Source organism: Sorex fumeus, unplaced genomic scaffold (genome assembly GCF_029834395.1).
Source record: "Sorex fumeus unplaced genomic scaffold, SorFum_2.1 ptg000019l, whole genome shotgun sequence".
NCBI lineage: Eukaryota > Metazoa > Chordata > Mammalia > Eulipotyphla > Soricidae > Sorex > Sorex fumeus.
This window is the reverse complement of record NW_026606076.1, coordinates 16,971,958-16,987,201: the sequence shown is the minus strand read 5'-3', so window position 1 is coordinate 16,987,201 and position 15,244 is coordinate 16,971,958. Positions and strand designations below refer to the sequence as shown.

The following is a 15,244-nucleotide window of genomic DNA, read 5'->3' as shown; positions in this document are numbered from 1 at the left end:
CAGAGATGTCATCCACCTGCTCGGCCTGTTCACCCAGAATTCAAATAATTCTTACCTGACTTGCTGTGATTTACTTCAGAACTCAAACCACAGTTTCAGGATTTGGCAGAGCTGTAATCTGACTTGGGAAGAGAGTCACTGAATAGGCCTGAGCTGGGAAGATTCACACTTTCTAAAATGAATATCATTTTCATCAGTTTCTTCCAAGCTTATCTCAATTCTCCTGATTCTCTTTCCATGAATCTCCTTCATTTCTCTTGGACTCTCCCTCTCAAATTCTCTCTTGATTTTTCCTTTGTCCACTCTTACAGCCTTAGTTATCTCCAAAACCATTAGGGGTTTGGGGTAGCAATTACACATAGCCAAGGTCATACAATCAATGGATGTATGGTCCCTCTCTTGGGGGAAGCTTCTTCTAGGACAAACTTTTTCAGCACAAAGACCCACCTAAAGGCGGAATGCCATCTTTGGTTGTGTTGTTCCTTCCCTTAGTCCAGTAACCATATAAACATTCATCTTAATTCTATTCTTTAATAATATTAGTCATTTTGTATGGACACAGTAATAGATACATAAAGCTGGGACATCTTACTATAGATCTCAGACTACGGTGCTTAGGCAATATCAGTCTTTCTTAACACTAGCATGGTCATAATCTAGTTGTTGCTCTTTGGATCATGACAGAATTTGTCCATGACCATGCTCTTAATTTATTTGGCGCTTTGGTCTGGCACATTTCAATGACAGAGTACCTCACATCTATCCCTGGGTCCATCCATTCCCTCATCGTACACTATACACTGTACAAAGTACACTTCCTTTGGTGTGCTAGGAACTAAGGGCAACTGAGGCTTATATTGAGAAAGCAGATATCCAGGTATGAGGTATTATTTGGAGTCAATTAACTCCCAAGTTACAAAGTCAGAGTATTAACTATCTTCCTATGTCTATACGAAAAGGACATTGCTCTAAAGTAACTATGCAAAGGACATAAGGAGAAGAGAAAAGCAGTTTTTCACTCAGATTTCTGAGGATTCAGACCTTACAAATTAACAGAGTCTGATTAGGAGAAAAAGGTTACAGGCCAGTTGGGAAAGCAAATCACAGAGAAGGAAGTTACAGAGAAACACAGAAGAATGGGAGTGCCTCAGGAGCACTGTGGTAAACCTAAGCTCCCTGTGGCAAGGGAGGAAGGACATACCAATGTTAAACCTAATGTGTTTAGAGCTATATTACAAGAAACAGAGGAATGGGTGTGCCTCAGGAGCATTGTGATGGGTGTAATCCAATAAACCTAAACTCCATGTGGCAAGGAAGACTGGAGATACCAATGTTAAACCTAGAATGTTTACACTTATACTTCCAACAGAATAGTTTAGTAGTTGTGCTGGAGCGATAGCACAGTGGGTAGGGCGTTTGCCTTGCATGTGGCCCTTGAGGCTGCCCTGAGTTTGATTCCTCTGCCCCTCTCGGAGAGTCTGGCAAGCTACCGAGCGTGTCTTGCCCGCTGGGCAAAGTCTGGCAAGCTCCCCGTGGCGTATTAGATATGCCAAACACAGTAACAACAAGTCTCAGGATGCAGACATTATTGGGTCTGCTTGAGCAAATCGATGAACAATGGGAGGACAGTGTGGCAGTGGGAAGATGGCGCAAATCTCGAATGAACTCCAACATTTGGAGTGTTTGTTCAGACCAGCTTGCAGGCTGTTCTGCTAGCCAAAATAGCAGCCTCCCAAGAGAAGCACAGTCTGTTGGTTAGAAAAAAGCACATCCTGATGCACCTGTCATTTTCATAACCACCCACAAAATTAACTTCACCAGACCCCCATCCTGGTACTCCATAAATTTATATATGCATAGGGAGGTAAGCATAGTTACCAAAGCAAAGAAAAGTGAATGCAGAAATAAATCATCTATTGATGTTTACTACCTCACTTTGGGGGGACCCTTACCTATTGTTCCTATTTGCACACTGTGATGATCTTGCACACTAGTGGAGTGGTTACAAGAAATTGAGTATGTTTATGGAATAATTCTTCTAAGAAGCAAACTTGTAAACTAAATTTCATATTTTTACTGTAACAAACACCAAATCATCATAGCCAAACAATAGATCTACATGTCTATAAAAGAGGCTTTCGTCTCCTGCACAACTGCTATATAGTTGTTCTTGCTTACTGGTTCAAATTTTGAAGAATTAGAGCTTAATAAATCATCAAGTACTAAAATATTAAAAGACTATTTAGCTGCACAGCAGTTAAGGGACTTTTCGTTCATTTGTCTGATCCATGTAGAATCACGGCCATGTAGAACTTGAGCACTGTTTGAAGAGTTGCTGCACATAGCTCTCACGGAATAACCGGAGAGCACCCTTTGCTCTGAATACACACAAATACAGACACAGGAATTTTTGCTTACACAAATATCTTCCCAGTCATCACCAATCCCCGAGTCCCCTTCTGGGCTACCCCTGACCCCTTTCTGAGCCACGTGATTTACATAGTTTCTAACTCTCTCCTATCATTGTGAAAATAAACAGCTGAAGCTACTTCAGACCTGGACTTTCAGTGCGATAGAAATGAACGTGGGGACTCAAAGAGATGGTCTGGCTGTTCGCAAAGTATCTTTGTGAATTTTATTCCCTTAGTCAAAACAAAGACTTCTGATCAACACACTCTCTGTTCAGTCGATCACTCTCCATTTATCGCAGACCTGGCAAACAGCAGATGTCCTGATCACCTGATCCTATCCTAGAAAACAGGAAAAATGAATCTTCTGACCAGGCAAGTACCTGGTCAGGAATATTTGAAGCCTGGCCCTTTAAGGCTCTGGGCGCACTGCCGATGACGTCACAGTATCGGGATCCTCTTTCCCTGCGCATCTCGGAAGTCGGGGTGGAAGTGCTGGTGGCCGGCATAGGTGCGGAAGGTGAGGAGCGGGTGAGGGGGCACCCAGGGGGGCAGCGGGGTCTGGGAAGGTCGGTTTCCCACTGGCCGCCTGAGTGGTCGCTCTGAGCGCCTGAACTTTTCGTTCTCCGCCTTGTGGGCGGTGGGGTCACTCCGTGGCGGTGGCCCTGGGTGGCGGCCCCTCACCCGGGATGCACCGAGAGCTGCTGCCGAAAGCAGCAGCTTTTAAATTTTATTTAAAAATTGATTTTGAGGGAAACAAGGTCGTTGTTACTGAGGAGAACTTAGAGAGATGCGTAAGGGAGGAACGCTGCCGGCCGGGTTCGATCCCGGCCTCCCACAGCGTCCCGGTAGCAGCCTGGAGTGAGCCCAGAGCCGGGGCCAGAGATGGGGTGGGTGGGGGGAGGGGCAGGGCACATTTCTGTGCTTGGGGCTCAAAAGCATTTGGCAGATCCTTTGCTTTTCACTTGTTCCTTGTGCATTCAGTGTGTTCTGGGAGTACAGGGCGGTGAGGAGCTTCTCTTTACTTTTTCTTTTTTTTTTAATTTTTGCTTTTTGGGTCACACCCAGCGATACACGTGGGTTACTCCTGGCTCTCCGTTCAGCAAGCACTCCTAGTGGTGCCAGGAACCATAAGGGATGCCCAGAATTAAAGCCAGGTTTCCTGCCCTTGAAACAAATGCTCTTTTGTTTATGCTGTCACTCAGGCCCCAAGGTGCAGAGATTTAAGACAACTCAGGGCTGGGAGGAGGGGGATCAGCAGGGGGGTGCCTCAGGGCTGTGGTATGCCACAGCAGGTCTTGCAACCAAGTGTGCAATCTCAGCAGGAAGTAGCACGGAGACTTCTAGAGTGTTTCCTATACCCTCTAATAATGCAGTTTCGCATCAATATTGGGCACACCACTTTATTCATTTAAATGAACTAATCATTTGGTCTGGAGGAGTAGAACTGCAAGACTCAGTTACTTCTCCTTCTGCACTCAGGAATCATTTCTGGCTGGGCTCAGGGAACCATATGGGATGCCAGGATTCAAACTTGGTTTGGCCGACTGCAAGACAAGCACCTTACCTGCTATACGATCTCTCCAATTCCTTTATAATTTATTTTATTGTAGTTTTTGGGCCACAACACCACTCGGTGCTCAGGGATTACTCTGGATTCTGAGCTCAGGCATCATTTTTAACAGTGCTGGGTGGTTGAGCGTATGCACTGTTGCATATTGACCCCGGTTTAGCTGCTTGAAAGAAAAGCACCCTATCAACTTACTATCTTTGCTAACCCTGTATGATTATATTTCCTCAGAAAAAAGAATTTCTGCCTCACCTGTCAAGATTCCAAGCATCCCTCACTGTCCATCTCTCCCACACCAGGGGCGTTCCCTGCTGTTGAAGTGAGTACTTGCAGAAAGGGGTTTTCCAGTGACCAGCTGCAATAGGTTTTAAATGTCTCACTCTTAGGGGCTGGTCAGTAGTATAGTCAGGAGGGCATTTGTCTTTCTTGCAGTGACCAGGGTTATCCCTGACATGCCATAGAGCCCCCTGAGCATCACTAGGTATGGCCGCAACCCTCCCAATCCAGAATTTGACTTGACACACGAGCATTCTTTGAACTTCTTTTTGGGTGTGGGGGTATTTCTCCTATCTTTTGCTCCCCTGTTTGCTACAAACTTGGAGATAGTCAGAGTCTGTCCCCCGATCTCTGTGTGTCTGGGATGCAGGGGGAGCCAGGCCATGTCCCCCAAAGGTAAAGCAGGTGCTTTGCCCGCTGAGCTCCTCTCCCTGGTTCTATCTCACTACTTGGGGAGCAGATGAGGTGAGATTTGGGACCATACCTGGCAGGGCTTGAGTTCTGTGCCCTGCCAGGGGACTAGTGGATAAGGGGTACCAGGGAAGGCCCTCTGGGCTTTCAGTTGGACAGTGTCTGCTTCAGTCTGCTGTGTTCCCTCTTACTCCTCTGCTCATACCTTAATTGGAAGTTCTTAGATATGAACATTCTTGAGTCCTTTGAACAAGAGGCTGTTAGGAGGAAAGGAAGCAGTTGGAGGCTCTGAGCAAAATTATGGACTTTAAAATTTCATTTGGGATAAATGCAATTTTTCTTCTTTTTTTCCCGCTTTTTGGGTCACACTGGTGATACTCAAGGGTGGTTATCCTGGCTCTGCACTAAGCCTCTGCAGTCAGGAATCACTCCTGGCGGTGCTCGGGTAACCATATGGGATGCCAGGGACCAAACCCAGGTCAGCCATGTGCAAATCGAATGCCCTGACCGCTGTACTGTCACTCCAGCCCCAAGTGTAATTTTTCATCCCCTTCTTGTTTTATAAAATCTCATATCCATAGAAGTAAAATCATACAGTCTGAAAACCATGGCACTAGAGCAATAGCACAGTGGGTAGGGCATTTGCATTGCATGCAGCCAACCTGGGTTTGATTTCCAGCATTCCATATGGTCCCCTGAGCACCACCAGCGGTAATTCCTGAGTGCAGAGCCAGGAGTAATCCCTGCACATAGCCAGGTGTGACCTAAAATCAAAACACAAAAGCAAAACAACTAAGAAAAAATATAGTCTGAAAACCTGGCCTGTAAGCTCTGAGCACTTCTGGGTGTGGTCCCAAAACAAAATAAAAAACTGAAAGGACTGACCCTTGCGAATATATTATTAGATTTCACACCTCTGCTGTTGGCAGATAAATTCCTCATTCTCTTTTTTTGGGCAGGAGGGGGATTGGCTGTGCGGGCTTTTGTCAAACCCAGCAGTGCTCTGGGATCACTCCTTGGTGATTCAGAATGTGAAGTTGAGTCTGTCGCCTGCATGACAAGTGCCCTGCCATTCACTGTGTGCTCTTTCTGGCCCCTGTAAGCCTTTGAAATTGCAGTTAGTACTTCTGGCTCAGCTGTGCACCGGGAGGCCCCAGGTGGCCGCAGCCGTGCCTGGACCTCTACCATCTGGGCCTCATCCCTGTTTTCTGTCTGTATCCTTCTCATAAGATTCACAGTACTTACATAGACTTTGAATTCCTGGGGTCAGTGATAAGCCAGGAGTGCAGGCCCTGGCCTTGCAAGCAGCCTGCGACACGATACAATCTCCTACACAACGCAGGATTCCTCAGGCACCACGTGGGTGAGTCCAAAGATCTGCCACCTTTGGCTCCAAAACCCAAGTCTGACCTGCATTCTCCAAAACTGACTGGTGGAGGTTGGCTCATGAACAAAAACTTTTTTTCTGGTCATAACCTGTGGTTGCTGCTTTTGGTACCCTGTGTGGTGGCAGGGACTGAACCCAGGTCAGCTGTGTACAAGGCCCATACCCTACCAGAGTGTATTTCTGGCACCTAAATTTATTTTTGGTCGGCCACACCCGGCAGAGTTTACCGTTGGCTCTGTTGTCATTGATCGCTCTTGGTTTGGGGATCCTGTGGGGTGATTTACCTGTTTGTCAGACAAGCACCTTGTGATCTGTGCTATCTCTGTAGCCATCATTAAAATGCTTTTATGCTCGGTAAAGTAAAGAGAGTTGTGTTCTTTTTTCCGATTAACTACACAATTCACTTTTTACTTGTGTGTTTTTGTTTTTTTGGGCCACAGGCAACAGTACTCTGGGTACTGGAGTAACCTGACTCTGCACTCAGGAGTCACTCCAGGTGGGCTTGGGGGATCCTATGGGATGTGGGGGATTAAACCAGAGTCAGCTGTGTTCAAGGCAAGTGCCCTCCCCAATATGCTGTTGCTCTGGCCCGGGACCTAATTCTTCTTTATTCCACTATATTTCTGTTTAGATATCATAACATTTTCAGTTCAAGTGGAACTACGACACGTGAGATAGGAGAGCAGGTCAGCTGCTTGCCCTGCCCTCCCTGAGAGCAATTTCAGATTCCAAAGCAGAAACTTCTGGTCAGGGCCCTGGGTTTTGTGCACCTACCATGCTCACTGATCTTTGCATGGAGCTTCCTGCTGATTCTCGGGAATTATAGGTGGGAGAAGATGATGTTGTGCCGTCTGACACACCGTCCACAGAGAGGAGGAAAGTTAAAAATGATATGATGCAGGGAGGAGTGTCTAGGCCTTCTGGGCTGACTGTCTCTAGAGTTGTTTCAGGAAGGAGCACTGGCTCTACTTGTGTAAACTCATGAAAGGGGCACTGCACACTGCAATGGTGGCTCAATCTCTCCCACCGCTGGCGTTCGGTAGTCTCACCCTTCTTCCCCCACTGCTGGGAGGTCGATGGTGATGGGCGGGCAAAGGAAGGAAAGAGGGCCAGACTGGTTGGTCTTAGTCGCAGTTTATTCCAATCCTCTCTCCATCCACATCAGTCTCTCTTCTCCGCCTCTGCCTCCGCTTCTTCCTCCCCCATGCTACTTCATTCTCCTTCTCCATCCCCCTTCATCCTCCTTCTCTGGAGTCTGGATTCTGATCCCTCTTTCTCTTCCTTCTGCTCCCCTTCTCCTTCCTTCTGACCCCCAGCCCACTCTTCCAGTACAGTTAAATCCCAAAGCATGAGGGGATGGGGTAATCATTACACATAGGTGTAATCACAATCAATAGTGGTAGAATTCTTTCCCTCTTTCCCTGGGGACATCCACTCCTAGGACAGATCCTCATTATCAGATCAATCCACCCTAGAGCAGATTCTCCTGGGTGTGTTTCTCCTCTCCTTGTCTAGCAAACATATAAGCATATATAATATTAATCATTTTGTATGGATACAGTAAGAAATATCTTAAACTTACAGAATTGCCCTCCTACGGGCATCTCGATCTCGGACTGCAGTACTCAGGCCAGATAGTCTTTCCCACCCCTAGCAGGATCCTAGGCTCATCATTACTTTTGGATCAATCACAATCACAGCAATTACAACCATCCTGTTATTCGTCGATTGCCTGGAGCAGGCCCCAGTAACGTCTCCTTTGTCCTAGCCCTGAGATTTTTGAAAAAAGTGCCATATTCAAGGCTCTTTCAGAGTTAGGAGAATGAGACCCTTCATTGTTACTGGTATTTGGCATATTGGGTATGCCACGGGGAGTTTGCCAGATTCTGCTGTGTGGGCAGGTTACATTCGGTAGCCTGCCAGTTTTGGATCATGGCGGCATTTGCATATGATCAAACTCTTAACTTATAGTTAAGAATCGTGGCACTTTGGCCTGTCCCATTTCCATGCCAGGGTAGCTCACCACTTGCCCTGGGTCCATTCAGTCCCTCGTCAGGATCCTGCTTTTGGGGTGTTAGGAACTAAGGGCAGCTGAGGCTTAAGTCGAGAAAGCAGATGCCCGGGGTGAATGATATTCAAAGCCAATCAAATCCTAAGTTATAAAGCATAATGTTAACAGTCTTCGTGTATCTATACAAAAAGGGCATTGCTTTAAAGTAAACTGTTCATAAGGCATAAGGAGATGAGAAAGGCAACATTTCACTCATAAAATCATAGATTTCTGTGGAATCTGACATTACAAATTAACAGAGTCTGATTAGGAGGAAATCTGATTAACTGGGTGGGGAGGAGAGCATAGGGAAGACTGTTGACAGATAAACACAATGGAATGGAAATGCCTCAGGAGCACTGTGATGGGTGTAACCAGATAAAGCTAAGCTTTTTGTGGAAGAAGGACAAAGCAATGTCTTCCTACACTACTTTTTTTTTCTTTTGGGGTCACACTCTGCGATGCACAGGAGTTACTTCTGGTTCATGCACGCAGGAATTACTCCTAGCGGTGCTCGGGGGACCATATGGGTTGCTGGGAATCAACCTAGGTCAGCTACATGCAAGGCAAATGCCCCACCCGCTGTGCTATTGCTCCAGCCCCAGGCTCTAATTTTTTTAAGACTGCTTTTGTCCTTGTTTTTGTTTTGTTGTATTTGGGTTTGGATCATACTCCACTGAGGAGTAGTCCCAGCTCAGTGCTCAAGATTCACCCCTGCCAGGTCTCGTACTCTGTGTGGTACCTCAGATCCAAGACTTCTTTAGCTTTGTTCTGTTTGGGAAGGTTGGCGACCACACCTAGTTATCTTGGGGTTTCTTCTTGCTCTTCGCTCCAGCATTTCCCTGGCAGTGCATGGGGGACCATATGGGACGCAAGGTTTACTAGCCCTAATCGCTCTTCTTTCAGATTTATTATTGTGCCACAATGGAGGTGCTCACTGCTTCCTCTTGCTCTCTGCTCTGGATTCACCCCTAACAGGCATTGGAGCCCCCGGGCCACATGGCCCAGGCATTGGAGCCCCCCGGGCCACATGGCCCCATATGTGCCCTATCAGCCACAGTGATTCAGGAACCCGGACATGCGTTTCCTCTGTTTCATCCTTTCCGCTCTGGAGAGCCTCACCTGTTCAGTCACACAGTCTCATGTTCAGTCGCTGTTTTGTGTGCAGTTCTGGGCATGTACCAGGGAGATGGAGCAGAGGATCTTTGGGGCTGGCAAAAGTGTTGGGAGTCAGGTCACTTTTGCCTGCTTTGAGAGGAATTCGGGGCAGCCCTGAACTTTAGTTCATAGTCCTCTAGGCACAAATGTCCACACACAACCTTGAGTTGCTCACTGGACATTGAGTGTCCCCTTCTCATCCCTAGTGATTATGGACCCTGGGGGTCAGGTTTTTGTGTTCAGTGTTTTCGTCCAAGCCCATCATTGCTTTTTTAAGAATTACATTATTTTTAAAAAGTAGTTCACAATATTTTATTACATTTAATATTCCAGCCCCAATCCCACCACCATTACACCTTCCCACCACCATATTTTGGATGTTTCCATCCTGTACCCCAACCCCTGCCCCAAAGCAGAAACGAAATAATTTATTTTGTATTCTTTCTTATGAATAAACCACTGAAAATGCACAAAAAAACTTTCGTTAGAGGAGAGTGTGTAAAGATTGGTGTATTTCACCCAGAGGCCATTAAGCCTTTTTATAAGCTGTTACTAATATGTTGTTAAGGCTTGAGTCTTGTGTGCTTCTCTCTCTCTCTCTCTCTCTCTCTCTATATATATATATATATATATATACATATATACATATATATACACACACACACAAACACACATATCTGTAGAAATATATTTCCCTCTAAGATTGGTTGCCTTCTACTTTCAAACCACTTCAAATTTGGTACTCTACTCTTGGAGTATGAGTGGTGTGAGGTATGAAATGCCATGTCTGCGGCGTGCAAGGCAAGCACCCAAACCACTAACCTGATACTCTCAGTTTAACATCATGTTTCTGAAACTGCCTCCTGGGGTTTTCCTTTAGCTGAGAGTTCACTTTTTGTGTGTTGTCAAGGGGTAGAGCATTGGCCGTACTGTGGTCTCTGATATTATTACCAGCCTTTGCTCCTGTTCCAGTGTCTCCAGCTCTCTGGGTTTCTACTAGGTCAGTTCGTCTCTGAATCCCGAAGGCTGGCTTCAGAGTCGTTGCTTTCAGCCCCATCTTGATTAATTACTTCCCCAAGATACTCATTGTCTCATACCCCACCAGCTACCTACCTGTAGAGTTTGATTTCTTTTGACATGAGAACTCTCATGGCATAGAGCAATAATTGGAATCCTTCTCTGGTGTTCTACGTGGAAGCAGCCAGCCCTGGTGGGATGTCTCTTTCTGCACACTGTGATAAAGGCTTAAGTGAGCAGTGTTGCCCTCATCCCCATGGGGATGCTCAGACAGGTCCATTGTCTTCTTAGGGTGATGAAAATGGCAAGAGTATGCCCGTTCTGACAGAGTCGTCCCCTAGGAAAAGATCCTTGGATGTTCAGCTCAGTCAGCGGACACAACTCCTCCATAGTGGGGCAGCTTCTGGGAGACGAATACTGTTTATAATGTGTCTCTCACAGTGACAGGCCCACAGGCAGTCATTGTGAACTGAACCTGTCCACGTGTAAGGAATGTGGGGGAGCCTTCATGTGTTCTCAGCACCATCACATTCCTTTAGAAACCCACAGTGCTCAGAATTCCCAGGAATGTCAGCACTGAGGACAAACTCTTGAGTCTAGTGTCACCCCGGCGGGGCTATGTGAATATCTACACAGGAGAGAAACCACTTAAGTGTAAGGACTGTAGGAAGACCTTCGATGAATTCTCATACCTTATTCACAGGAGATTTCATACTGGGGAGTTCGTATGCCTGTAAGGAATGTGGCAAGGCCTTTATCTGACTCATACACCTTAGTATGCACAGGAAAACTCACACTGGAGAGAAACCATATGCTTGTATGGAGTGGGAAGTCTTTGCTTGTTCCACAAGCCTGAGTGCACAGGAAAACTCACACTGGAGAGATAACATATATGTGCGAGTAATGTGGGAAGGCCTTTACTTATACCTAAAGTCTTAGTTTTCAGTAAATTCGTATTGGAGAAAACCCTTATATATGTGAGGTAGTTGGGAAGACCTTTCATTTCTTCTCAGTTTCTTTCTGAGTATAGGGAAGTTCATACAGGAATGAAACTTTATTCATGTCACAACTGTGGGAGGGTCTTCACTTTCTTTTTTTTTTCCTTTTTGGGTCATCCCTGGCTCTCTCCTCAGGAGTTACTCCTGGTGGTTTTCAGGGGACCATATGGGATGCTGGGAGTCGTACACGGGTCAGCTACATGCAAGGCAAACACCATACCCGCTGTGCTTTCGCTCCAGCCCGGGTCTTCACTTTATACTCAAACTTTTTAGTCCACAAGAAAACCCACTCTACAGTGAATCCATATATATATGTAAGGAGTGTGGCAAGGCCTTTGCTTATTCTGCAAGCCTTTTGAGCCACAGAAAATTTCGTACTGGAGACAAACCTTATGTTTGTAAAGACTTTGGCAATGCCTTCACTTCCCCTTAACTCCTTATTGAACATAGGTAAATTCATACTTGAAAAAGCATATATTAGGGTGGGAAGATCTTAAATCAATCCACAAGCTTTGCTTTGTGTAAAAGATATTTTTCCAGGATTGAGGCCTTTCATATGTAAGGTCTGCAGGATAATTTTCAATCAATTAGCATAACTTTTTGAACAGGAAAATTCACATTGAAGAGAAACCTCATAAGTGTAAGGAATGCAGGAAGGTCTTCAGTTTGTCCTCAGCCCTTCCTACGCATATGAAAAGTCATTTTAGAGTGAAACCTTATGTATGCAAGGAGTGCAGAAAGGAAAGGCCTTTACTGGATCTTCAGGCCTTACTATGCATAGGAGAATTCACACTGGGGAGAAAAAAAAAATATATATATATTCACACACATATGTAAGAGCATGGGAAGTTCATCATCTATCATTTAAAGGCACTTGCAGCCTTTTAAGGCATAAGAGAATTAATACTGCAAAATAATCTGTGGATAAGGAATATAGGAAGGCTTTCGTGTACCCCTCAAGCCTTATTAAATATAAATGTTATGTTGTATCAATCAATTCCCTAATAACAATGGCCAGGGTCTGAACATGGCCCTTAGGTAAAACAGTTTTAGTTTCGACAAGTGGGTGGGGGGTTGCTACAAAACTACAGTCCGGAAGGAAATAATCCTGGTGCGTGTGAAAGATTCCTGTGACATTAGTACCACAAGGGAAAGGTACTTGCTGATTATCACCTGGACCATGTCTATGACAATGTCCTGGCATTTGAATTTCACATTCTGTTAACTGGTAAATAATGAGTCTTAGTGATAAAGCAAGGTGGAAGGAATTAAATAAAATGTAAATAGGTGGGGACTGTAAGATGGGAGATGCATGCTGAAAGCATACTCTAGACCAAACATGATTGCCACTCAGTGCCTCTGTTGCAAACCACAGCACCCAAAAGGAGAGAGAGAACAAAAGGGAATTCCCTGCCACAGAGGCAGGATGGGATGGGGGCTTGGGGGGTGGGAGGGATACTGGGATTAGTGGTGGTCGAGAATGGGCACTGGTGGAAGGATGTGTACTCGATCATTGTATAACTGAAACCCAGGCACAAAAATTTGTAAGTCTACAACTGTACCGCATTTTGTTTCACTAACAAAAATTAAAAAAATATATAGGTCAGGGCTGGAGTAATAGCACAGTGGTAGGGTGTTTGCCTTGCACGTGGCCGACCCGGTTTCAATTCCCAGCATCCCATATGGTGCCCTGAGCACCACCAAGGGTAATTCCTGAGTGCAAAGCCAGGAGTAACCCCTGTGCAATGTCAGGTGTGACCCAAAAAGCAATAAAAATATTAAATAAATAGGTACAAAAATTGCATTTTGCTGGGTATTGTCAAGGCACACCATACTTTCATTTGTCGCTGTGACTCTGGCTTGGCTCAGACGTCCGGGTTTGCGGGGGATCATGGCAGAGATTAACTACGATGCTGCGGAGAACTTTTCGACTCGGATAGACAGCCAAACCTTCATTCTTCAGGCCCTTCTGTGTTATATTTTGGGGAGCCACATCGCGCTTTGCTGTCCATATTTGGTGTCCAGGTCAGCTGCGTGCAAGGAAGAACTTTACTTGCTGTAGCATATCTGCACTCCTTGTATTCAGGTTTCCATTCGATTGACACAAACATCGTGGATAAATGCTTTGAGATTTTTACTTTGGAAGCAGTAAAATCCTAACAATCTAATATTCCCCAGATTGGTAAACACCATGTAGATAAGTGCAAAAGGCCAAGCCAGGCTGCAGAGTGACCAGTGTGGTTTGCTGCCTGTTAGCCCCTCCTTTTTGGGGGTTGGTCTATATGCTCTGTTTTATATACTTTTGTTTTGGGCAAAACCTGACAGTTCTTAAGAGTTACTCCTGGTGGTTCCCATGCCACCATTGGGGAATGTCAGGGAATGAACTCAGGTTGACCGAGTTCAAGGCAGGTGCCCAACACACTGCACTACCCTTCTGGCCATGTACTTTTTTTAAATTTTTTTTGGGTCATACCTGTGATTTATGGGGGTTTCTCCTGGCTCTGCACTATGGGGACCATATAGGATTCTTGGAATTGAACTCATGTCAGCTGCATACAAGGCAAACACCCTACCTACTGTGCTCTCACTCCAGCCACTGGCCACATACTCTTGGTTTGGAATCTTGTTTCTGAAACTGCCTCCTAGGGTTTTCCTTATAGGCAAGTGTCCACTGCTCTTGTGTTGTTAAGGGGTAGAAGCCTTTGCTCCTGTTCCAGCGTCTCTCTGGCTCTCAGCATTGTTACTAGATCAGCTCCTCTCTGCATCTGTAGGGCTGGCTACAGAGTCAGTGCTAATACAGGATTGGGGGGCTTCTCCTTCCAGACCCCCACTTTGTTACCAATCACTCTCGGCTAGGGCGTTCACCTTACAAGCGGTCAACATGGCCGACCCGAGTTCGATTCCTCCGCCCCTCTCGGAGAGCCCGGCAAGCTACCGAGAGTATTCGATATGCCAGACACAGTAACAACAAAATCTCCAATGGAGACGTTACTGGGCCCGCTCGAGCAAATCGACGATCAACGGGAGGGCCTTTACTTACTTACTTACTCTAGCCACCACCTCTCCACTGCTTTACGTGAGTTCATTCGACCTTCAGTACACTTTTTTTTCTTTTCTTTTTGGGTCATACCCAGCGATGCTCAGGGGTTATTCCTGGCTCTGCACTATGAATTACTCCTGGCAGTGGTTGGGGGACCATAAAGGATGCCGGCGATTGAACCTTGGTCAGCTGCATGCAAGACTAATGTCCTGTCCACTGTGCTATTGCACTGGCCCAGCCAGCAGTACATATTTACCTGCATTGTTCTAGTGGTTTCCTGTGCACCTGGTGTCTGGTCCTTTAAGGCCACTCGCAGAGGTGCAAGTGACGTCACAGCAGAGTTTTAAGGTTCTTGCTTCAGACACTGGACCAGGTCTCTATTTGTCACATGGGTGAAGGGAGCAGTGGCTGTCCTGCGTTGAAGGGGGTCTGTGAGGGCTGCTTTCATGGCAGAGCACAAGCGGCCTCCCATTAGCGCCTGGCACCTCCCCATCTCGTCACTGTGAGAGGAGGGGCAATGCCAGCTTGGGGGCACTTTCGCGCTTTCTTCCAGTCATTCCTGTGGTGCAGCGGTGACGTTTTGGGGATGTGGAGTTTTGGTGAATTATAGCAGGAGCTGTACCGGGGCACAGGGGTCGAGGGTGTGAGTGCGTGACCCTGGGGATCCACTGTGGCCACAGTCTCCTCCAGCTCCGGAAATGGGCAGTAGCAGATGGGCGTGGGGATGAGCATAGTGGTCACAGAGAGAGGAGGGGAAGTGGGGGCGGTCTCGAACCTCCCAACACTGGGCTTCGCTGGGCCCTGTCCTGGATCCTTTGGTTCAACATCGTTACTGTAGAACTTCCAGATTCACTTAGAGGACCGGAGCGATAGCACCACGGTTAGGGCGTTTGCTTTGCATGTGGCCCACCCAAGTCTGGTCTCCAAGC

At 46.3% G+C, this 15,244-nt stretch overlaps 1 protein-coding gene across 1 annotated transcript in view; it reads left to right on the top strand.

Annotated features, from left to right (window-relative positions):
- Window positions 1-2,843: 2,843 nt before the first annotated feature.
- Window positions 2,844-15,244, top strand: part of LOC130021997 (zinc finger protein 420-like) — a gene marked incomplete at its 3' end in the record, with an annotated part of 94,734 nt that continues 82,333 nt past the window's right edge. Inside the window, exon 1 of the mRNA XM_056112723.1 lies at window positions 2,844-2,939. Within this exon, the coding sequence (XP_055968698.1) occupies window positions 2,844-2,939 (96 nt within the window). The remainder of the gene's footprint in view (window positions 2,940-15,244) is intronic.